Source organism: Balaenoptera ricei, chromosome 20, assembly GCF_028023285.1.
Source record: "Balaenoptera ricei isolate mBalRic1 chromosome 20, mBalRic1.hap2, whole genome shotgun sequence".
Lineage (NCBI taxonomy): Eukaryota > Metazoa > Chordata > Mammalia > Artiodactyla > Balaenopteridae > Balaenoptera > Balaenoptera ricei.
The window spans coordinates 354,102-372,929 of record NC_082658.1 but is presented as its reverse complement, the minus strand read 5'-3'; the positions used below and the strand labels follow the sequence as shown (position 1 = coordinate 372,929).

Below are 18,828 nucleotides of genomic sequence, written 5' to 3'. Positions count from 1 at the left end.
TCCTGTTCATAAACACAAAGCAAGGAAAAATCAACCTAAGAATAAACTTAATGAGAAATGAAAACACTACAGAATTTTACAGAGGAACACTCAGAAAACAAAGAAAAAAGGAAGAGAAGGAGGGAAGAAGGAAAAAAAAAATTAAAATATTGAAGACTGTACAGTTCCTAAATGAGAGGTTTAAAATATTTGTAAAGACAAAATTTCCCCCAATTTAAGCTATCCATTTGATGTAACTGAAATTAAAACCTAAGAAAGGTTTTTGTTTCTGTTTCGGGGGGAGGAGTTCACGTAGGTATTCTAAACTTCTAGTAGAAAAACCAGAGAATAACCTCTTCTCCCCGGCACTCCCCAAACCGAAACTGGAAGAAAAAAACAAAGTAATAAGGGAGACGTCACACTATCAAATTAGAATACCAGAAAGCCTCAAAAATTAAAACAGTGTAATTCTGGTACAGAAACATATAGACAGATGAGGAGAAAAATAGAAAGTCCAGAAACAGATTGCAGCATATACTGAAGAACTGCATCTTACTCAGAGATTAGATTCTAAAGTTATCATGCAAAATGAAAAACCTCATTCAGATCAAAATTACCCTTGAAAGAATCCCAAATCATGCCAAAATTACTAGAAACTGAATCCTTGGAAGCTCAGAAGCCAAGAGTTAACTTCATTCGCTGCTCCTTGCATTTCATTTCCCCCTCCCCTAACAGCAGTGAGTTGAAACACAAATGTGATACAGCGGTATTATAAAGAATTTAGTATTTGACAAGAAAGCTACTATTCTATTGAGTGAATATGCAATCATTTAATAAAGAGTATGAAAACAACTGGCTAAATATTTGGAGAAACTTAAATCATAACCTCAAGCTTACACTGAAATGTGAAATCCAATTGGAGCAATTTCTCAGTCTCTTTCCAATCAGGGATGGTCTGTAACCTGGTCCAGGTAAGGAGGCCCCTCTGCCCTCTGTTCTCCTTATCTCCTCACATCAGTGAAGAACTAGAAGTGGGAGAGGCTGCAGGCACTAGGACCAAGCCACAGAGCCCTGGCTTCATCCAGGCAGCTGAGGGCCAGGGCTTTTGCTGCATTTGAGGTAGGTAAGGAAAATCCATGGATTGATGCCCTAAGCATCTAAATGAGAAGACTCTAAAATTTTTAAGTAGCAAAAAGTGTCATAGAATAGGATCAAGATCATGTTTAGGGATCTTGACCTGGTAGAAAGAAAGGTCTGATGGGGTGATATAACTGAGCACAGCAATTAGGGAAAAAAATTGTTTCACGTCTCCAACAAGTAATCCCCCCTCCATGACAGTTACATGTTCTCACCTGCGAATGCTATGAAAAGCTATCTGTTACTGTAGGTGAACAAAATTGGCTACCCCAAAATGTCTCTCTGGCTTGAGGATTAATTTAGGCTGATTGTTTTTAAGGCCCAAAAGACTCAGGAAGAACCTCTGACCTTCCCGCTAACTGCCTAAAAGAATGCAGATAGAGGACCTGTTCCAGGAAGGGAGCTGTCACCAGAGATCACTACAGTGCGAACTAAGTGTCTAGACAGGGAGGAACCCAGCAAAGCCTGTTTGTTAAAATTCCTCTCTGGGTCCCACTGGCTGCACCGCCGGCAAACCACACACTTGATTTTCCATCTCCAAGCCAACTGCCTTCCTGCGCTCTGAACTCCAACCACCACCCCACATCCTTTTGTCTTGGCTGAAGATGGTATTTAAGGTGAGGGCTTTGACCATTTTGGTGAGTTACTCAGTTTTCCTGGGTCTCTCCCATGTACAGATGATTTTAAACTTTGTTTGATTTTTCTCCTATTAAGCTGTCTCATGTCAATTTATTTCTCAGACCAGCCAGAAGAACCTAGAAGGGTAGAGGAAATTTCTTACTCCCCGACATTACAGTAGCTATCTTGGTATAGTGAAATGAGGAATAACTTCTCTAACTTCCACATTTTCCATGCTGACCAGATATATCACTTGTCAAAAGAAAATCAAAATTATTATAAAAAAAGAGAAAACTAATGAAACACAATATGAAAAACCATCTGTTCAAGTTAACTGTTAAGCTAACATCTAGATGTTTTCATCCAACATAAGCTTCATCTACCAAGGTTTCTAGCAATGAAAGAATTCACAGTAGGTAGGGAAATAACACATTTTTCTGTATTGTTAATGTTAAGGAAATTATTTTAAAAGGTTGGAAATAAACAGCAAGCATATAAACCATTCATTCTGTGAGATGATTCATGCAAAATCGTTTCGTACAACATAACAGACAGAAGTTATCCTAATGTACTGAAAACGTCAAATCCTGCAAATGTGGTAAAAATATTTTCCTTGTCGAGGTATTTTCTTCAGTGTTGCAAGCAACTAGGCCCGTGAGCCACAACTACTGAGCCTGCGCGTCTGGAGCCTGTGCTCCGTAACAAAAGAGGCCGCGATAGTGAGAGGTCCACGCACCGCAATGAAGAGTGGCCCCCGCTTGCTGCAACTAGAGAAAGCCCTCGCACAGAAACGAAGACCCAACACAGCCAAAAATAAAGTAAAATTAATTAATTAAAAAAAACCAAAACAAACAAAAAAAACTGACAAAAACCGTCACAATCAACTTTCTTGGAATTTAGGAAACTAAAGCTTGCAGCAACCAGGGGAGCACTTAATCAAGAGAAACCAGAAAATTTCAGTAAGAAGAGCAAGATTTGCGGTATTTTCATTTACCGTAGTCCCATGCCCCTGCTTCTCCAGCTGAGTGGTAGCCTTGAAAATAAGACCCTGCGTTTCCAGCACTACTATCAGAGCAGAAGGGGCCTCACTGTCAAAGAGCTGTAATTATTTGTTTTGACCTGTCTGGTACAAAACAACACTTGACTTATCTAACTCAGAACTCAACCAGTGCTGAAGGGGCCATACTGAAAATATTTACAAGGCCGATGTTTTAGTTGCTGCTGCCTGAAGCAATGGATAGCAGTTGGACCAAACAACAGACTAACAAAAAGCTTTGGAGGAAAGCCTGGGTTATAAGATACTTTAGGGAATAAAGACTTTGAATAGCTCCGACCTGTTCCTCCCTGGGCATCTAGAAGACCACACACATGCTGTGCACGTGCTCAGGAAAGGCCTGAAAAGTTCTCACCTCTGGCTGATCTGGAGGCTGGAGAAGCAGGAAGTTAAAGCTAAAGCAGAGGTGTAAACTGCCTGGCTGAGTATGGAAGGTGTGCGCAAACACACATACACACAGATGCCTCTGCAAAAACTGGGCAATGTTTTTGGAATGGGGTGTTTAAGGAAATCTCTGGGCAATGACTAGTTGATCATTAAGCCCATGGAAGAAAAATTTCAGAGGCCACACACAACAAATACTGACTTTAATAAATTAGTTCAAAATTTAAAAATTAACTTAAAATTAAATTTAAAAAATTAGTTCAGAAAAATCACTAAACAAACAAATGACAACAAAATCAAAAGGCAAAAGGATGAGAAAAGACATTCCATGCAAACGGTAACCAAAAGAGAGCTGGGGTGGCTATACAAATATCAGAAAAAAACATACTTGAAGACAAAAATTGTTATGAGAGAGAAAGGATACCATATAATGATAAAAGGTAGACAAGGAGACGTAACAATTATAAACATATGTAAACCTAAGGACAGAAGCCCAAAATACATGAAGCATAAACTGACAGAATTAAAAGGAGAACTACACAATTCAACAATAATATTTGGAGACTTCAACATCCTACTTTCGATAATGGATATAAAACCTAGACAGCAGACCCAAAGGAAAGAGAAAATTTGAACAATATAAACCAAATAGACCTAACATATCTATAGAACATGACACCCAACGAGAGCAAGATATACATTCTTCCCCAGTGTACCTGAAACATTCTCCAGGATAGGCCATACAACAAGTCTCAATAAATTTTAAAAGATAAGAATTATCCAACCACATGGAGTGAAATTAGAAATCAATAACAGAAGGAAATTTGGAAAACTCACGCCGGAAATGCTTGTCTTCCCCTAATTTTGCCAAAAATGTACCCTAAACATTATACTAGAAGTTCTGGCCAGGCAATTAGGCAAGAAAAAGAAATAAAAGACATCTAGATTGGAAGGAAAGAACAAAACTATATTTGCAGATGACATTATCTTCTATATAAAAAATCCTAAGGTATCCACAAAAAAAAATCTATTAGAGCTAACAAAGAGCTCTGCAAGTTTGCAGATATACAATCAGTTGCACTTCTAAACACTAGCAGTGAACAATCCAAAAAATGAAATTAAGAAAACAATTCCATGTACAATAGCACAAAAAATAATATGATACTTTGGAATAAATTTAACAAAAGGAGTGTAAGACTTATAATTGGAAAACTACAAAATACTGTTGAAAGAAATTTTAAAAGACCTAAATAAATGGAAAGGTACCATGTTCAGGTACTAGAAGACTTTATATTGTTAAGATGGCAATACTTCCCAAGTTAATCTACAAATTTAATGCAATCCCTTTTAAAATCCCAGCTGGCTTTTTTTTTGCAGAAACTGACAAACTAACCCTAAATTCCATATGGTAATTCAAGGGACCCAGAATAGCCAAAACAATCTTGAAACAGAAGAACAAAGTACCAAAGACTCATACTTCCAAATACAAAACTCACTACAAAGCTACAGTATACAAGCCAGCGTGGTATGGCATAAGGACATATATAGATCAATGAAGAGAATTTAGAGTCCAGAAATAAACCCATAGGTCTGCAGTCAACTGATTTTTGACAAGGTTGCCAAGACCATAAAATGGAGAAAGAACAGTCTTTTCAATAAATGGTGCAAAGAAAACTGAACAACCACATGCAAAATAGTGAATTAGACACGTACCTCATAAAATGTACAAAAATTAACTCAAAATGGATCAAAGAATTAAATGTAAGAACTAAAACTATAAAACTAGGAAAGGTAGATGTAAATCTTTGTGATCTTGGATTAGACAACAGTTTCTTAGACATGACACCAGAAGCAGAACGACCAAAGAGAAAACAGATAAATTGGACCTTATCTAAATTAAAAACTTTTGTGCATCAAAGGATACTCTCAAGAGGCGGAAAAGACAGTCCACAAAATGAGAGAAAATACTGCAAATTATATGCGATAAGAACCTAGTATTCAGGATATACATAAAAACCCTTACGGCTCCACAACAAAAAGACAATTGTTTTTCAAAGCAGACAAAGTACCTGAATAGACATTTCTCCAAAGAAGATATACAAAAGGCCAATAAGCATATTAAAAGCTGCTCAGCATCATTAGTCATTAGGGAAACACAAGTCAAAACGAGATACTACTTCACACCCACTAGGATGCCTCTAATTAAATAATGGACAAATTGGAATCTTTATACATTGCTGGTGAGAATATAAAATGGCGCAAGACATTGTGGAAAACAGTTTGGCAGCCCCTCAAAAACAGAGTTACCATTTGACCCAAGAACTTCAGGTACAAGAAAACTGAAAATATACTTTCACACAAAACTTGTTCATGAATGTACACAGCAGTATTATTCATAATAGCGAAAAAATGGAAACAACCCAAATGTCCATCAATTGATGAACAGATAAACAACCTGTAGTATATCCATACAACGGAATATCATTCAGCCATAAACAATAATGAAGTACTGATAACATGCCACAAAGTGGATGAGCTTCAAAAGCATTATGCTAAATGAAAGGAGCAAGACACGAAAGATCACGTATTGCACGATTCCATTTGTACCAGAAGTCTCTACAGGGACAGAAAATAGATTATGCGCTGCTAGGCAACTGCAAGTAGGAGGGTCAGGGAGTAACTGCTCATTGGTTACAGCATTTCTCTTAGGGTGACAAACATGTTCTGGAATTAGATAGCGGTGGTTGCTGCACAATATTGTGCATATACTAAAATCCATTAAATTTTACTTTAAAATGGATAAAATGGTGATTTTTTTTGTTATATGAATTTTATCATAAATAAACAAATACACAGGTAGACACATACATAAAACACTGCTTAACTGAAAATTACTACTATTCAGTTGTGAAGCCATTCCATTATAATTTGAAATACTGTCATATATGTGTTGTCCAGTCTTTAAAAGTATGGTTCCAAATTTTAGATCCTCACAATACATCTATACAGATACCAATTCATCTTATGCTTACAATTTACATTAGGAGGCTAAGACAGCAATTAAGCTGTTTTAATGACAGTTATTACACAGGATGAGCCAATCAATGAATACTGGAACAATTTGAACAAATTACCTCCAAAACCCTACAAATAAGATATAGAAGCTTCCCTATGAAACTTGACTTTTTAATCAGCATCTGTAGCAGAAAATTTGCAAAACATGAATAAATTATTTCTAAAGCCTTTAGAAATCATTAAGGAACAGCCAAAATGAAGCTAATGTCAAAAAAATATTTTTCATATCTCAAAATTCAAAATGTTTACCCTGCTTTAAGAAGACACCTGTGATTGATAATGACCACACGAGCTTTACACATTCTTACCTTTAATCACTGTAAGCTTAACAGGAACAGCTAGACAACATTTTTATAGTCCACACCGAATGGTACCATTTTTGAAATTATATAATCTAGAATTACTAAGATTTTTATATCAGTGAAGGTCCATAAAGATGCTCTTTGGCAATACCAAAGTATAATTCAGTTTACCCTAAATTGCTTAGTTTAGCAGAGTCAATTCTACGTTAAAGACTGCAAATTCTGATATTTGGGAATCAGTGTCATTGTGTATTAACTGCCCGAGTCTAAGAAAGCACCAGGATGAATGACAGGAGAAAGAGCACAGCCCTTGCAACAGACCACTGGCTGAGAAAGCCAACATCTATGGAAAACCTTAACGAACAAATTTGTAATTAACAAATGTAATGTAAGTAAAAAGATGAGCCACTAAGAACCATTTCCTCAGATCAGACAGGACGAAGCTTCTTGAATGAATAGCCTCCTCAAGTCAGTCAGATGTTAAATGTTCTAAAACAGCAATAAAAGGCTTCATGTTGTAACAATGACCATTCTACAAAGCCTGAAATAGCACAATAAAAAGAGGAAAATTAAAATAAGTTCCAAGAACAGCCTCAGGTAAATCAATGAAATTAGAACACTCTCTCATCACATCATATACAAAAATATACTCAAAATGGTTTAAAGACCTAAATATAAGACATGGCACCAAACAACTCCTAGAAGAGAACACAGCCAAACATTTTTGGATATAAACCATAGCAGTATTTTCTCAGGCCAATCTCTCAAGGCAAAAGAAAAAAAAGCAAAAATAAACAAGTGGGACCTAATCAAACTTAAAAGCTTTTGCACAGCAAAGGAAACCATCAACAAAACGAAAAGACAACCTAAGGAATGGAAAAAAAATATTTGCAAACGACCTGACCAACAAGGGGTTAATTTCCAAAATACACAAATGGCTCATACAACTCAGTATCAAGAAAACAAACAACCCAATCAAAAAATGGGCAGAAGACCTAAACAGACACTTCTCTGAAGAAGATATACGGATGGCCAAAAAGCACATGAAAAGATGCTCAACATCACTAATTATTAGAGAAATGCAAATCAAACCCACAGTGAGGTATCACCTCACACTGGTCAGATTGGCCATCATCAAAAAGTCTACAAAAAAAAAAAAAAAAGTCTACAAATAATAAATATGCTGGAGAGGGTGTGGAGATACGGTTACCCTCCCACACTGTGGGAATGTAAGTTGGTACAGCCACTGTGGAAAACAGTATGGAGGTTCTTTAAGAAACTAAAAATAGAGCTACCATATGATTTAGCAATTTCACTCCTGGGCATTTATCCAGAAAAGACGGAAAACTCTAATTTGAAAAGATACATGCACCCCCAGTGTTCATAGCAGCTCTGTTTACAACAGCCAAGACACGGAAACAACCTAAGTGTCCAGAGGAATGGATAAAGAAGATGGGGTATATATATACATACATACACACACACACACACACACACACACACACACACACAATCTATACACACACCTACATACACACAATGAAATATTTCTCAGACATAAAAAAGAATGAAATATTGCCATTTGTAGCAACATGGATGGACCTAGAGAATATCATACTAGGTGAAGTATGTCAGACAGAGAAAGACAAATATCCCATGGTACCACTTATATGTGGAATCCACAAAATAATACAGATGAATCTATACACAAAACAGAAACAGACACATAGACATAGAAAATAAACTTACGGTTTACCGAAAGGGAAAGGGAGAGGGGGAAGGGATAAATTGGGAGTATGGGATTAACCGATACAGACTGCTATAAATAAAACAGAAAAGCAACAAGGATTTGCTGTATAACACAGGGAATAGTATTCAATATCTCATAATAACCTACAATGAAAAATAACCTGAAAAAATATATATATGTAACTGAATCACTTTGCTGTACACCTGAAACTAACACAATACTGTAAACCAACTAGACTTCAATAAAAAAATAAACAACTCTTTAAAATGAAGCTGAAAAATAAATAAGTTGCAAGAAAATATTATCTTTACAAGACTATCAAATATAGTTAAGATCTGTCCACCGTCATTATCAAACCAACAAATATTGGTATTTTTCACCATCAACTAATCCCGAAAGGAGGAGCGCAGAAGAAAGGCACTTACCTCTTCTAAGCTGGGGAGCGAAGAGGACGACACGGTGCGCGCCGACAGCGGGTGGAAGGGCTCTTGGCTGACAGCAGGCTGATGGCTCTGCATGTGCACAAAAGGGGTCTGCGGTGGCCTGGGCGGCAGTGGAGGTAGGCCATAGGGAACACCCGGCCCCATCAGGCGATTCTGCTGTAAGCTGGCAAAAGCCCAGGCTCCGTCAGGTGCCAGGCATTTCAAGGGAGGAGGGGCGAGGTGTTCAGCCGGCAACGAGAAAGGCGAGCTGAACAGCTGCGGCGGCAGGCGCTGTGCAAAGGCTGGGCTGCTGGCTACTTCGAGGTCTCTGCTGCTGTCACTGAAGTTGGAGAAGTGGGAACTGTGGTCTGCACTGGATGGGGGCGAGGGGACTGCTGGTGGGCTCCTGGTCTGAATTTGTCGATACTGCAAAAGTCTTGATTGAGGTGGCGGCATCTCAGCTAGTTCCCGCGTTTCACTTTGATCACGATTAGACAGTTCTCTGATTAAGTCTTGAAACCTACATAAGGATGATGAAATAGGAGGAGGAGAAAACAAAAGAAAAGCTTCATCACATTAAGGAGAGCTTAAGCAACTACATGTGTAATTTTTACAAACAGTAGCATACTACTTAATCAAAACGAATGTTAATTCATCTCAAGAATAGGAAGCATTAACGCTCATAGGTGTTGAACTGAAGACACTAAATATGCCCAAGTATCTGATTTCTTTCCTTTCCCTTGGTGTTAAAAACAACTGTCCTGGTCTTTACATGCCTTTGGTAACTGACGGCTATAAAAGGTCACCATAATGGTGGATCTGATTCAGAAGGGATTAGGAAACACTTCAATGCATTCACATGACACCATAAAAACAAGTTTAGAATGAGGACTGAACACTCAAACATCTATACTTAAAAGACGGGAGAATTTTGTGCTACTAGAAAAAAAGATATTGATGATCAATTTATAATTTTTAACTTTTAACCTCTAATTTAATTCTGTCCTCTTTGCATTCTTTGCATTATGACTGAGTATGAAAAAACCACGCACAGTGATGGTATGTTTCTTTCAGAAGGACTGCAAAGCAAGGGGCCACATTAACTTACGAGCCACAGCGGGTCGTCCATGCCTAGATTTTCAGAAGAGTTACTTCTCAAAAGATGCTCTATATTTTAGAGTCAATCGACAGAACTGTGTAGCAATGTACCTAGAAGGCTGGCATCCAATTTCTTTGGGACAATATTCCAATCTGAGGCTAAAAGGACACCGTTCAAGAAAGGTAAGGGTAAGGAGCTCGTGTCCGTCTGCTGAAATACCTTGAGTCAGTCGTTTCCGCTTCATCTTCGGCACTGCTGGGGAGCTTCCAGTCGGCTCTCACTGGTGGCTGATGCAATCCAATGGGCGGCTGGGGAAGATGCTGGAGGTGCGGGTGCGGGTGCGGGTGCGGGTGAGGATGGTGATGGTGTGGGTAAGGAGCGCTGCCCTGGCTGAGATAGGCGTGGTGCTCACTCCACTGCTGTAACCGCACCTGCTGCTGCCGCAATGCTTCCAGAGCCACACTCCCATGCACACGATCTGTAGAAACATTGGTGCGAAGTTTATGTTTTCAGCATTCAGGGTTTCAAGTTAATTCTTTCAAGAGTTTTTACAACCAGATATTCTCCACAAAGAAATGGCTACAATTTGAGTTTTGGCGAAAGCATATGTTTTCTAAACTTGCCAGTAACTAAAGTTACGGTGATGATGATGATTCTTCCTTACCTACATTACGACATAACCTGACATCAACTGGATGCTTAGTATTACATAGCATTTGGAACTAGATTCTGATTACTACACTAACTGATTGATTCTTTTCTGATGTTATTTGAAGAAATGAATCAATCCTGACTCAAAAAATACTGTACAGCACACGTCATTTAAGTAAATCATCTCTGCATTTGTCACATCCAGCAGTGATCAGAGAACTTACCTAAAGCCTCTCCTACAGGCAGTCCTGGCGGGGTCTCATCAGTGAAGTTATTCAGATGTGAAGGAAGAATGGGGCCGGGCTGCGCAATGGCTCGCAGAGGACTGTGGCCCCCCCGCAGCATGGGAGGCGGCTGCTGCTCAGGACCTGCAGCCTCTGCAGCAGGGGACTGTGGTCGGTGAGAAACCGCATTATTAAAAAAAGCGCTGCTGGGGCCTGCCTGGCAGGCAGCAGAAAGCTGACCCAGCGGATTCTGCTGCGGGACTGCCTGATTCGGCTGGGGCGGCATCGGATTTGGTTGTTCAGGCAAATTATTCTGCTGCTGATTTAACAAGGCGTGCTGCTGTGGAATTGGAAATGGTGGTCTCGGCAGCTGGGGAAGTGGATGAAAATGACGGCTGGGGATTGCATACTGTGCATGGGGAGCAGGAAGGGGAAGATTTATGTGTCTGGGGTTGAGATTATCTTTGCGATGAAATTTGGGATAAACAACACCAGGACGTGATTCAGGACTTCTGTTCTGTGGATTTGATTCCAAATCCATCTAAAAAAAAGAAGAAGTATTCTTTAGCTGCAGAAGATCTGTGGTTCACCACCTTTTCCCACCCCTAGCACATCTAAAAGATATGATCCATTCTTATCCATAATAGCAGGAGCGCTGGGGGCCCAATAAATCACTTTCTGACAATCAAATGAAGGAATATTCTTTAAATTAGGAAAGATGAAACAGAAAAAAACCCGCATATTAAATGTGAGTCACAAGGAAAGATACTACTATTTTATTAGCATATCCACTTTAATTCATTTAAAAACATTATTTTTATTTTCACACTTTCTTCCTTGGAAAGATAACCATTTACTTCCTTCTGATATAAATCATTAAAATGTGTTCTTTCCTTCTGATTTTATTGTTTTTATACATCTCTTCCTCAAACATATCTATATTAATATAAAAAAAGTCTCAGTCTAAATAACTTGGAAGTGAACAAAAAAAAAAGTACTATATCACCTTTGCATTAAAAGCTTGGCTGTCAATGTTTGCCATTATTCCTCAACAAACACTTACTGAGGGCCTACCAAGGACACTGTGCCTGGGGCTGGAGATAAAGCAGCAGTCAGACTGGGTCTGTACCCCAGGGGCGCAGAGCGGGGGCGGCAAACGACGGCCCCCAGGCCACCTCCAGTCCGCCAGATCTCTGTGCATAAAGCGTTACTGGAACACAGCCACAGTTGTGCAAGTTGACGCACTGTCTACGGCTGCTTCCTCACTACAACGGCAGAGGTGAGCGGCTGCAACAGAAACCACACGGCCCACAAAGCCTGAACATTTAGTATCTGGCCTTTCACAGAACAAGTCTGCTAAGCTCTCAGCTCTGGCTTGGAGTCCAGTAGAGGATACCAACGTGCAAACGTAAAATTAGAGGTGTTGTAAGAGGACGTGAGGTGACATTCTGGAGCCTGAGAAAATTAAAGGTGACTTCACAGAGATAATGATAATCTTGCATAAAAAACTGGAGTTTTTTATCTAGTATGAGGGAAGTACATACTAGATAAAGGTAACACCTTATACACTGAAGCAGATTTGAGACGAGAAGTTCCGTGCACATAGAGCTACAACTGGACTTACATGCTAATCTTCCCCCTGAAATCAGATGAAATTGCAGAAGCCCAATTACACAAGACCCTGAATGAGTCAATACTGAGAATAAACATTTTTTTAATCCTGTAAACTGTGGCAAGCTACCAAAGGTTTTTACGCTAGGGAGTGCTGTCATCCTTCTGAAACACAAGTCTGATCTTAGGAGACGTGAAACTGACCACTCTCAAGAAGACAGAACAAGCAGTTTGTTCCTGAATTGAAGCTGGGGTAACCTGGCAAGCAAGCTATTGCCACAAATGGCTGCGATGTGCCAATCATGCCCCAAGAGCATTCTCATGTCGAGCTCAAATGGACCAACGTTAAATTTGGCCAATAAGATCCTGAAGACTACTGGGTATATGTAAATTATCTAGAAAATGAAAGGAGAAGGATGGTAACTCGGTCCCAGTCTTCCCAAGCAGCTGCCACGCCTGCTCTTCAACTGTCTCAGAACCTGATTCAGGCTCTTTATAAACAAACATTTTCCCCTATAAATCTTCATCTTTTTAATGACTGAAGCGACATTTCAGCTGAGATACACCTTTCTCCAACAGATACTGTTGACAGGCATACTCTGACCGCATGAGGGAGACCATGATTAGATGTCAAGGTTGTCTGTGGATAAGCTGATGTTTCAATTGCCTTCTTCACTTCTGACTTTGACATGGACAAGACGCTGGGCCAGTGTCGTAGAAGTTTAGATCAAGACTGTGCTCCCCTGTGATACTACAAGGGGCTGAGCAGGGGAGACGACTGTACAATCTGAAGGAGTCCGACTCTAATATTATCAGAATCAGATTCTCCTCTATTGCTTTCCTCTTAATCCTGAGTCAAGGAGAGCTAGGACATGTTCCCCCTAGGCCCCAGGACGAAGCATCAGGGTGGAAAAGAAAATGAAACATGTCTATCAGGTTGCCTAGTCCCCTAACAGGGAAAGACCACAACAGAAAATTTTAAAAAGGACGTGAGAGACGTTTGGCCATCTTGGCTTCAGCTGCTCTGACAGCACCTCTGACTCTCCTGGCTGGGTCTGTCCTAACCCTGACCCTGGCCCTCTGACTACAGGTGCTGCTGCTGTACCGCCCCGCACGCCATCTGCTTTCTCTCTGCACCCTTCCCCAAACACACAGGACGCCTACTTTCACTGCTGCTTCCCTCTTACTCTATCAGCAAGCTCCCCTGGCCGCCTAATTGGCACTGCAGCTCCTCCAGTGGGTACTGAGCCCTTCCAGTTGTATAAACTGTGAGTCAGAGCTGCTTATGAGGCATAAGTAACTGAATACAGAGAACAGTTGCTTAAAGCCAGCCTGAGGTTGCAGATACAGATTTGGAAGTCACTATCAGGGAGCAAGTAATGGAAATTGTGGAATTGGACTAGTTTATGGTAAGAAAGCACAGAATGCAAAGAGAGGTATGGGACCATGAGAGAAGCCTCGGAAACCCCAACTTAAGGACTAGGACTAGGGACAGATGGGAAGGGGTCGACAGGACCTTATAAAAGAGACAGAAGGTCATGTTGGAAAGAGTCGTGATAAGTAGACATGTGTGTCAAAGAAACCAAAAGAAACAAGATGGTCAAGAAGAAAGAGGTAGAAAATAGTGCCAAATACCAAAGAAAAGTCAAGTAAGGCTACAACTGAAGCATGTTCATAAGATTTGGTCACTTTGAGTTTGTTTGTTTGTTTGTTTGTTTTTGGCTGCGCCACTTGCGGGATCTTAGTTCCCTAACCAGGGATTGAACCCGGGCCCACGGCAGGGAAAGTGCAGAGTCCTAACCACTGGACTGCCGGGGAAGTCCCTGGTCACTTTGAGCTCAACAGTTTTAGTGAAATGTTAAGGCCTAATACTAGTCTGTGTTGGTTAAGGGACAAATAAGAGATGAGGGGAAAAAGGAGAAATTAGGCAGTAGCTATATAAAGGAAATAAAGGCCAAATAAAGTGTCTTTTAAACAAACAGTCTATCAATCAATTTACTTACAGGCTGAGGAGGAAGAACCAGTAGCTGGAAAGAATCTGAAGATAAATGAAGAGAAGGGACAAGGTCTGTGAGGTGACCGGAAGAGGAGAGATAAGTCTTAATGGAAACTCTTCCTCTGAGATCGGTGATATAGAAGGATGTTCAAGGACCCAGGAAAAGTGTGAGGACTAAAGTTCTGAGTTAACAGCGTGAAATCCTGATGAATTTCACTCTAAGGCCAGGTCATCTCCTGATCGTAAGCAGAACAGGTAGAAGGTAATAAGCAGGCATCAGAAGAGCTGCTGAGAAAACTGGGCAAAGGGAGCCAGCCACCTACAAAAGAAATGGGGAGGCACCCCACGGGTTCCCTGAGATTAGAAAGCATGCATTTCCAGTGGCACTAATTCAACCAATGATTTGATTTTCCCTAAGTGGTTCACGAGCACAGAAGTAGAAAAAGCAGATGAACACACAGGTTAAGAGCGAAGGATGCAGCACACAGCAGGGGTGATGAGAGAACAAGGTGAGGGACTGAGGAGGTTAAGTCTCCCGTCCGCACCACAAGAGCTCTTCTCCATCTGAGATAACTGCTAATAACACATCTACAGCGGTGTCTTCATTTATTACTTTACCACTGGAAGTCTCTGAATTCAAGTCTATTGCTAAATAACACAATTTGAGAGAAGTATTCTGATAAATAAAATAGTGTAGCCAAAGAAAAGGTGGAGGGAGAGAGTGCAACATGACCCACCAGATTCTCATGAAACAACAAACGTAAAAGATATACATAAAAAGGTAGATAATTTTCTTTAAAACACCAGGATTCCAAGACGATCAATCAAACTAACTCCATTAGAACAATACATTCACTAAAGGTAAACCACATACCTGTTTTGATTCTGTAGGCTTTTTCTCTGGCGTCCGAATCTTATTAATTTCAGGTCCAGGATTATTTGTATCACTTTTACCTAAGAAAATATTTCAAAATTCTTATAAATTGTCTCCAGTAGATGTTACAAAATGCCAATGACTATCCAATATTAGACAAAGAAGTAGAATATTTTAAACATTTTTCAACAATTATTAATTGATTATTACTGCTTGGGTTTTGTTCTTAAATTTTCAGAGTTGCAATTTCTCTGCAAGAAAGAAAATTTATAAATGAAGCAAATCTCTCTGACAAGGCAAAAACTTAATAAGGGAATAACCTTAAAATATCAAATAACTCCAAAGATAACTGCCCATTCTCCAGGAATTTACAGCCTCATTTTCTTAAACTAGACATAGAAAAGGCCTATTTATAAAGGCTTACTACTTTGGCCATTTACGAATGTAATTAAGCAAAAATCCAAATAATGCGTCAATGTAATTTAGTAAAGGAATCTAAACTAAATAAAGATATTCTGAAAAGAATGCAGTTATACTTTTAAAAGTAATAGATATCAAACTAAATATAAGTGGATGACAAACATTAAAGGAAGCAATATTCAGGTTAAAAAAAATCACAATTATAATAGACAAATAATGCTAGTTCACGCATGTGAAAGACTTTTAATCTATAAGAACTAACTACTGGATATTTTAAATCCCTTGAAACCAAATCCTTAATTTGGATTCTTCCTTGAAAACATTCTTTTAAGAATGCCACTGGAACTTTGTGCCAGAATAGCCTTACTACTAAACCTTAAGAAATGAAAACTACAATGTCTGAGAGGAAAAATACACTGGATGGAATTAGCAGATGTTCAGACACTGCAGAAGAAAAACTTAGTGAACCTGAAGGCATAGAAATAGAAACACTGCAAGGTGAAACACAAAAAGAAAAAAGAATTTTTTAAAAGATGAAAAGAGCATCCATGAACTGTGGGGTAACTTTAAGAAGCATAATAAATGGGTAGTTGGAATTCCTGAAGAGAAAAAGAGGTGAGACAGAAACAATTTCTGAATAAAGGTCAAAAATTACCAAATTGATGAAAACTGTAAACCCACAGATACAAGAAGCTCAACAAACCACAAACACAAGCAGCATGAAGAAAACTACACCAAGGAATATCATTTTATCATAAACAAATTACTAAAACCAGTATAAAAATAAGTTCTTAAAAGCAGTCAGAGAAAGAAAAGACATGTTATATACAGAAAAGCAAAGATAAGGATGACATCAGATTTCTCACTAAAAATAATGTAAGCAAGAAAACAGTAGAGTAACATCATTAAAATACTGAAAGATAAAAACTATCAACCAAGACTCTATGCCCTGTAAATAAAAACATTTTCAGACATACAAATGCTGAAAGAATTCATCGCCAGCAGACCTGAACTACAAGGAATAGTAAAAGAAGTCCTTCAGGCAGAAGAAAAATTACTGAAATAGAAACATGAATATACAGAAAGAAATCAAGATTACCAGAAGTACTAACTACATGGATAGATATAAAAGATTATTTGTCTTATTATTTAAAACTCTTTAAAAAGATACTTGGCTCTTTAAATGAAAATAATAACAATGTTTGAGGCTTATAACATAGGTAAAAGTAAAATAAATGCATGATAACAACAGATAAAAGACCAGAAGAGGAAAATCTGAAATACTGTGAGGTTCCTTTTCTGTACCTGAGTGGTAAAACATAAATTGGAAAGTAAACTGTGTTAAGTTAAAGAACTCTCAGAATGGGAGAAAATATTTGCAAAGGAAGCAACCGACAAAGGATTAACCTCCAAAATATACAAGCAGCTCATGCAGCTCAATATCAGAAAAACAGACAACCCAATCCAAAAATGGGCAGAAGCCCTAAATAGATATTTCTCCAAAAAAGATATACAGGTTGCTAACAAACACATGAAAGGATGCTCAACATCACTAATCATTACAGAAATGCAAATCAAAACTACAATGAGGTATCACCTCACACTGGTCAGAATGGCCATCAACAAAAAATCTACAAACAATAAATGCTGGAGAGGGTGTGGAGAAACGGGAACCCTCATACACTGTTGGTGGGAATGTAAATTGATACAGCCACTATGGAGAACAGTATGGAGGTTCCTTACAAAATTAAAAATAGAACTACCATACGACCCAGCAATCCCACTACTGGGCATGTACCCTGAGAAAACCGTAATTCAAAAAGAGTCATGTACCACAATGTTCACTGCAGCACTAATTACAATAGCCAGGACATGGAAGCAACCTAAGTGTCCATCGACAGATGAATGCATAAAGAAGATGTGGCATATATATACAATGGAATATTACTCAGCCATAGAAGGAAACGAAACTGAGTTATTTGTACTGAGGTGGATGGACCTAGAGTGTGTCATACACAGTGAAGTAAGTCAGAAAAAGAAAAACAAATACCGTATGCTAACACATATATATGGAATCTAAAAAAGAAAGAAAGAAAGAAAAAAGGTTCTGATGAACCTAGGGGCAGGACAGGAATAAAGACGCAGGCATGGAGAATGGACTTGAGGACACGGGGAGGGGGAAGGGTAAGCTGGGACAAAGTGAGAGAGTGGCATGGACATATATACACTACCAAATGTAAAATAGATAGCTACTGGGAAGCAGCCGCATAGCACAGGGAGATCAGCTCGGTGCTTTGTGACCACCTAGAGGGGTGGGATAGGGAGGGTGGGAGGGAGATGCAAGAGGGAGGGGATATGGGGATATATGTACATGTATAGCTGATTCACTTTGTCATACAGCAGAAACTAACACACCATTGTAAAGCAATTATACTCCAATAAAGATGTTTAAAAAAAAAAAAAGATACCCCACATCCAAAGACAAAGGAGAAGCCACAATGAGACAGTTGGAGGGGCCCAATCACAATAAAATCAAATCCCATGACCACTGGGTGGGTGACTCACAAACTGGAGAACATTTACACCACAGAAGTCCACCCACTGGAGTGAAGGTTCTGAGCCCCACGTCAGGCTTCCCAAACTGGGGGTCTGGCAACGGGAGGAGGAATTCCTAGAGAATCAGGCTTTGAAGCCTAGTGGGATTTGATTGCAGGACTTCGACAGGACTAGGGGAAACACAGACTCCACTCTTGGAGGGCACACACAAAGCAGTGTGGGCATCGGGACCCAGGGGAAGGAGCAGTGACCCCACAGGAGACTGAACCAGACCTACCTGCTAGTGTTGGAGGGTCTCCTGTAGAGGCGGGGGTTGGCTGTGGCTCACCGTGGGGACAGGGACACTGGCAGCAGAAGTTCTGGGAAGTACTCCTTGGCATGAGCCCTCCCAGAGTCCGCCATTAGCCCCACCAAAGAGGGGGGTAGGCTCCAGTGCTGGGTCGCCTCAGGCTAAACAACCAACAGGGAGGGAACCCAACCCCACCCATCAGCAGACAAGTGGATTAAGGTTTTACTGAGCTCTGCCCACCAGAGCAACACCCAGCTCTACCCACCACCAGTCCCTCCCATCAGGAAGCGCACAAGCCTCTTAGATAGCCTCATCCACCAGAGGGCAGACAGCAGAAGCAAGAAGAACTCCAATCCTGCAGCCTGTGGAATGAAAACCACATTCACA

General features: G+C 39.7%; 1 protein-coding gene across 9 annotated transcripts in view; it reads right to left on the bottom strand.

Annotated features, from left to right (window-relative positions):
* Window positions 1-18,828, bottom strand: part of HELZ (helicase with zinc finger) — a 155,736-nt gene that overhangs the window by 25,719 nt on the left and 111,189 nt on the right. For all 9 annotated transcript variants that reach the window (XM_059909048.1, XM_059909046.1, XM_059909053.1 and 6 more), the window contains 4 exons: window positions 15,177-15,256; window positions 10,696-11,236; window positions 10,040-10,298; window positions 8,725-9,241 (listed from right to left, as the gene is read on the bottom strand). In XM_059909048.1, coding sequence (XP_059765031.1) covers window positions 8,725-9,241; window positions 10,040-10,298; window positions 10,696-11,236; window positions 15,177-15,256 — 1,397 coding nt within the window. The remainder of the gene's footprint in view (window positions 1-8,724; window positions 9,242-10,039; window positions 10,299-10,695; window positions 11,237-15,176; window positions 15,257-18,828) is intronic.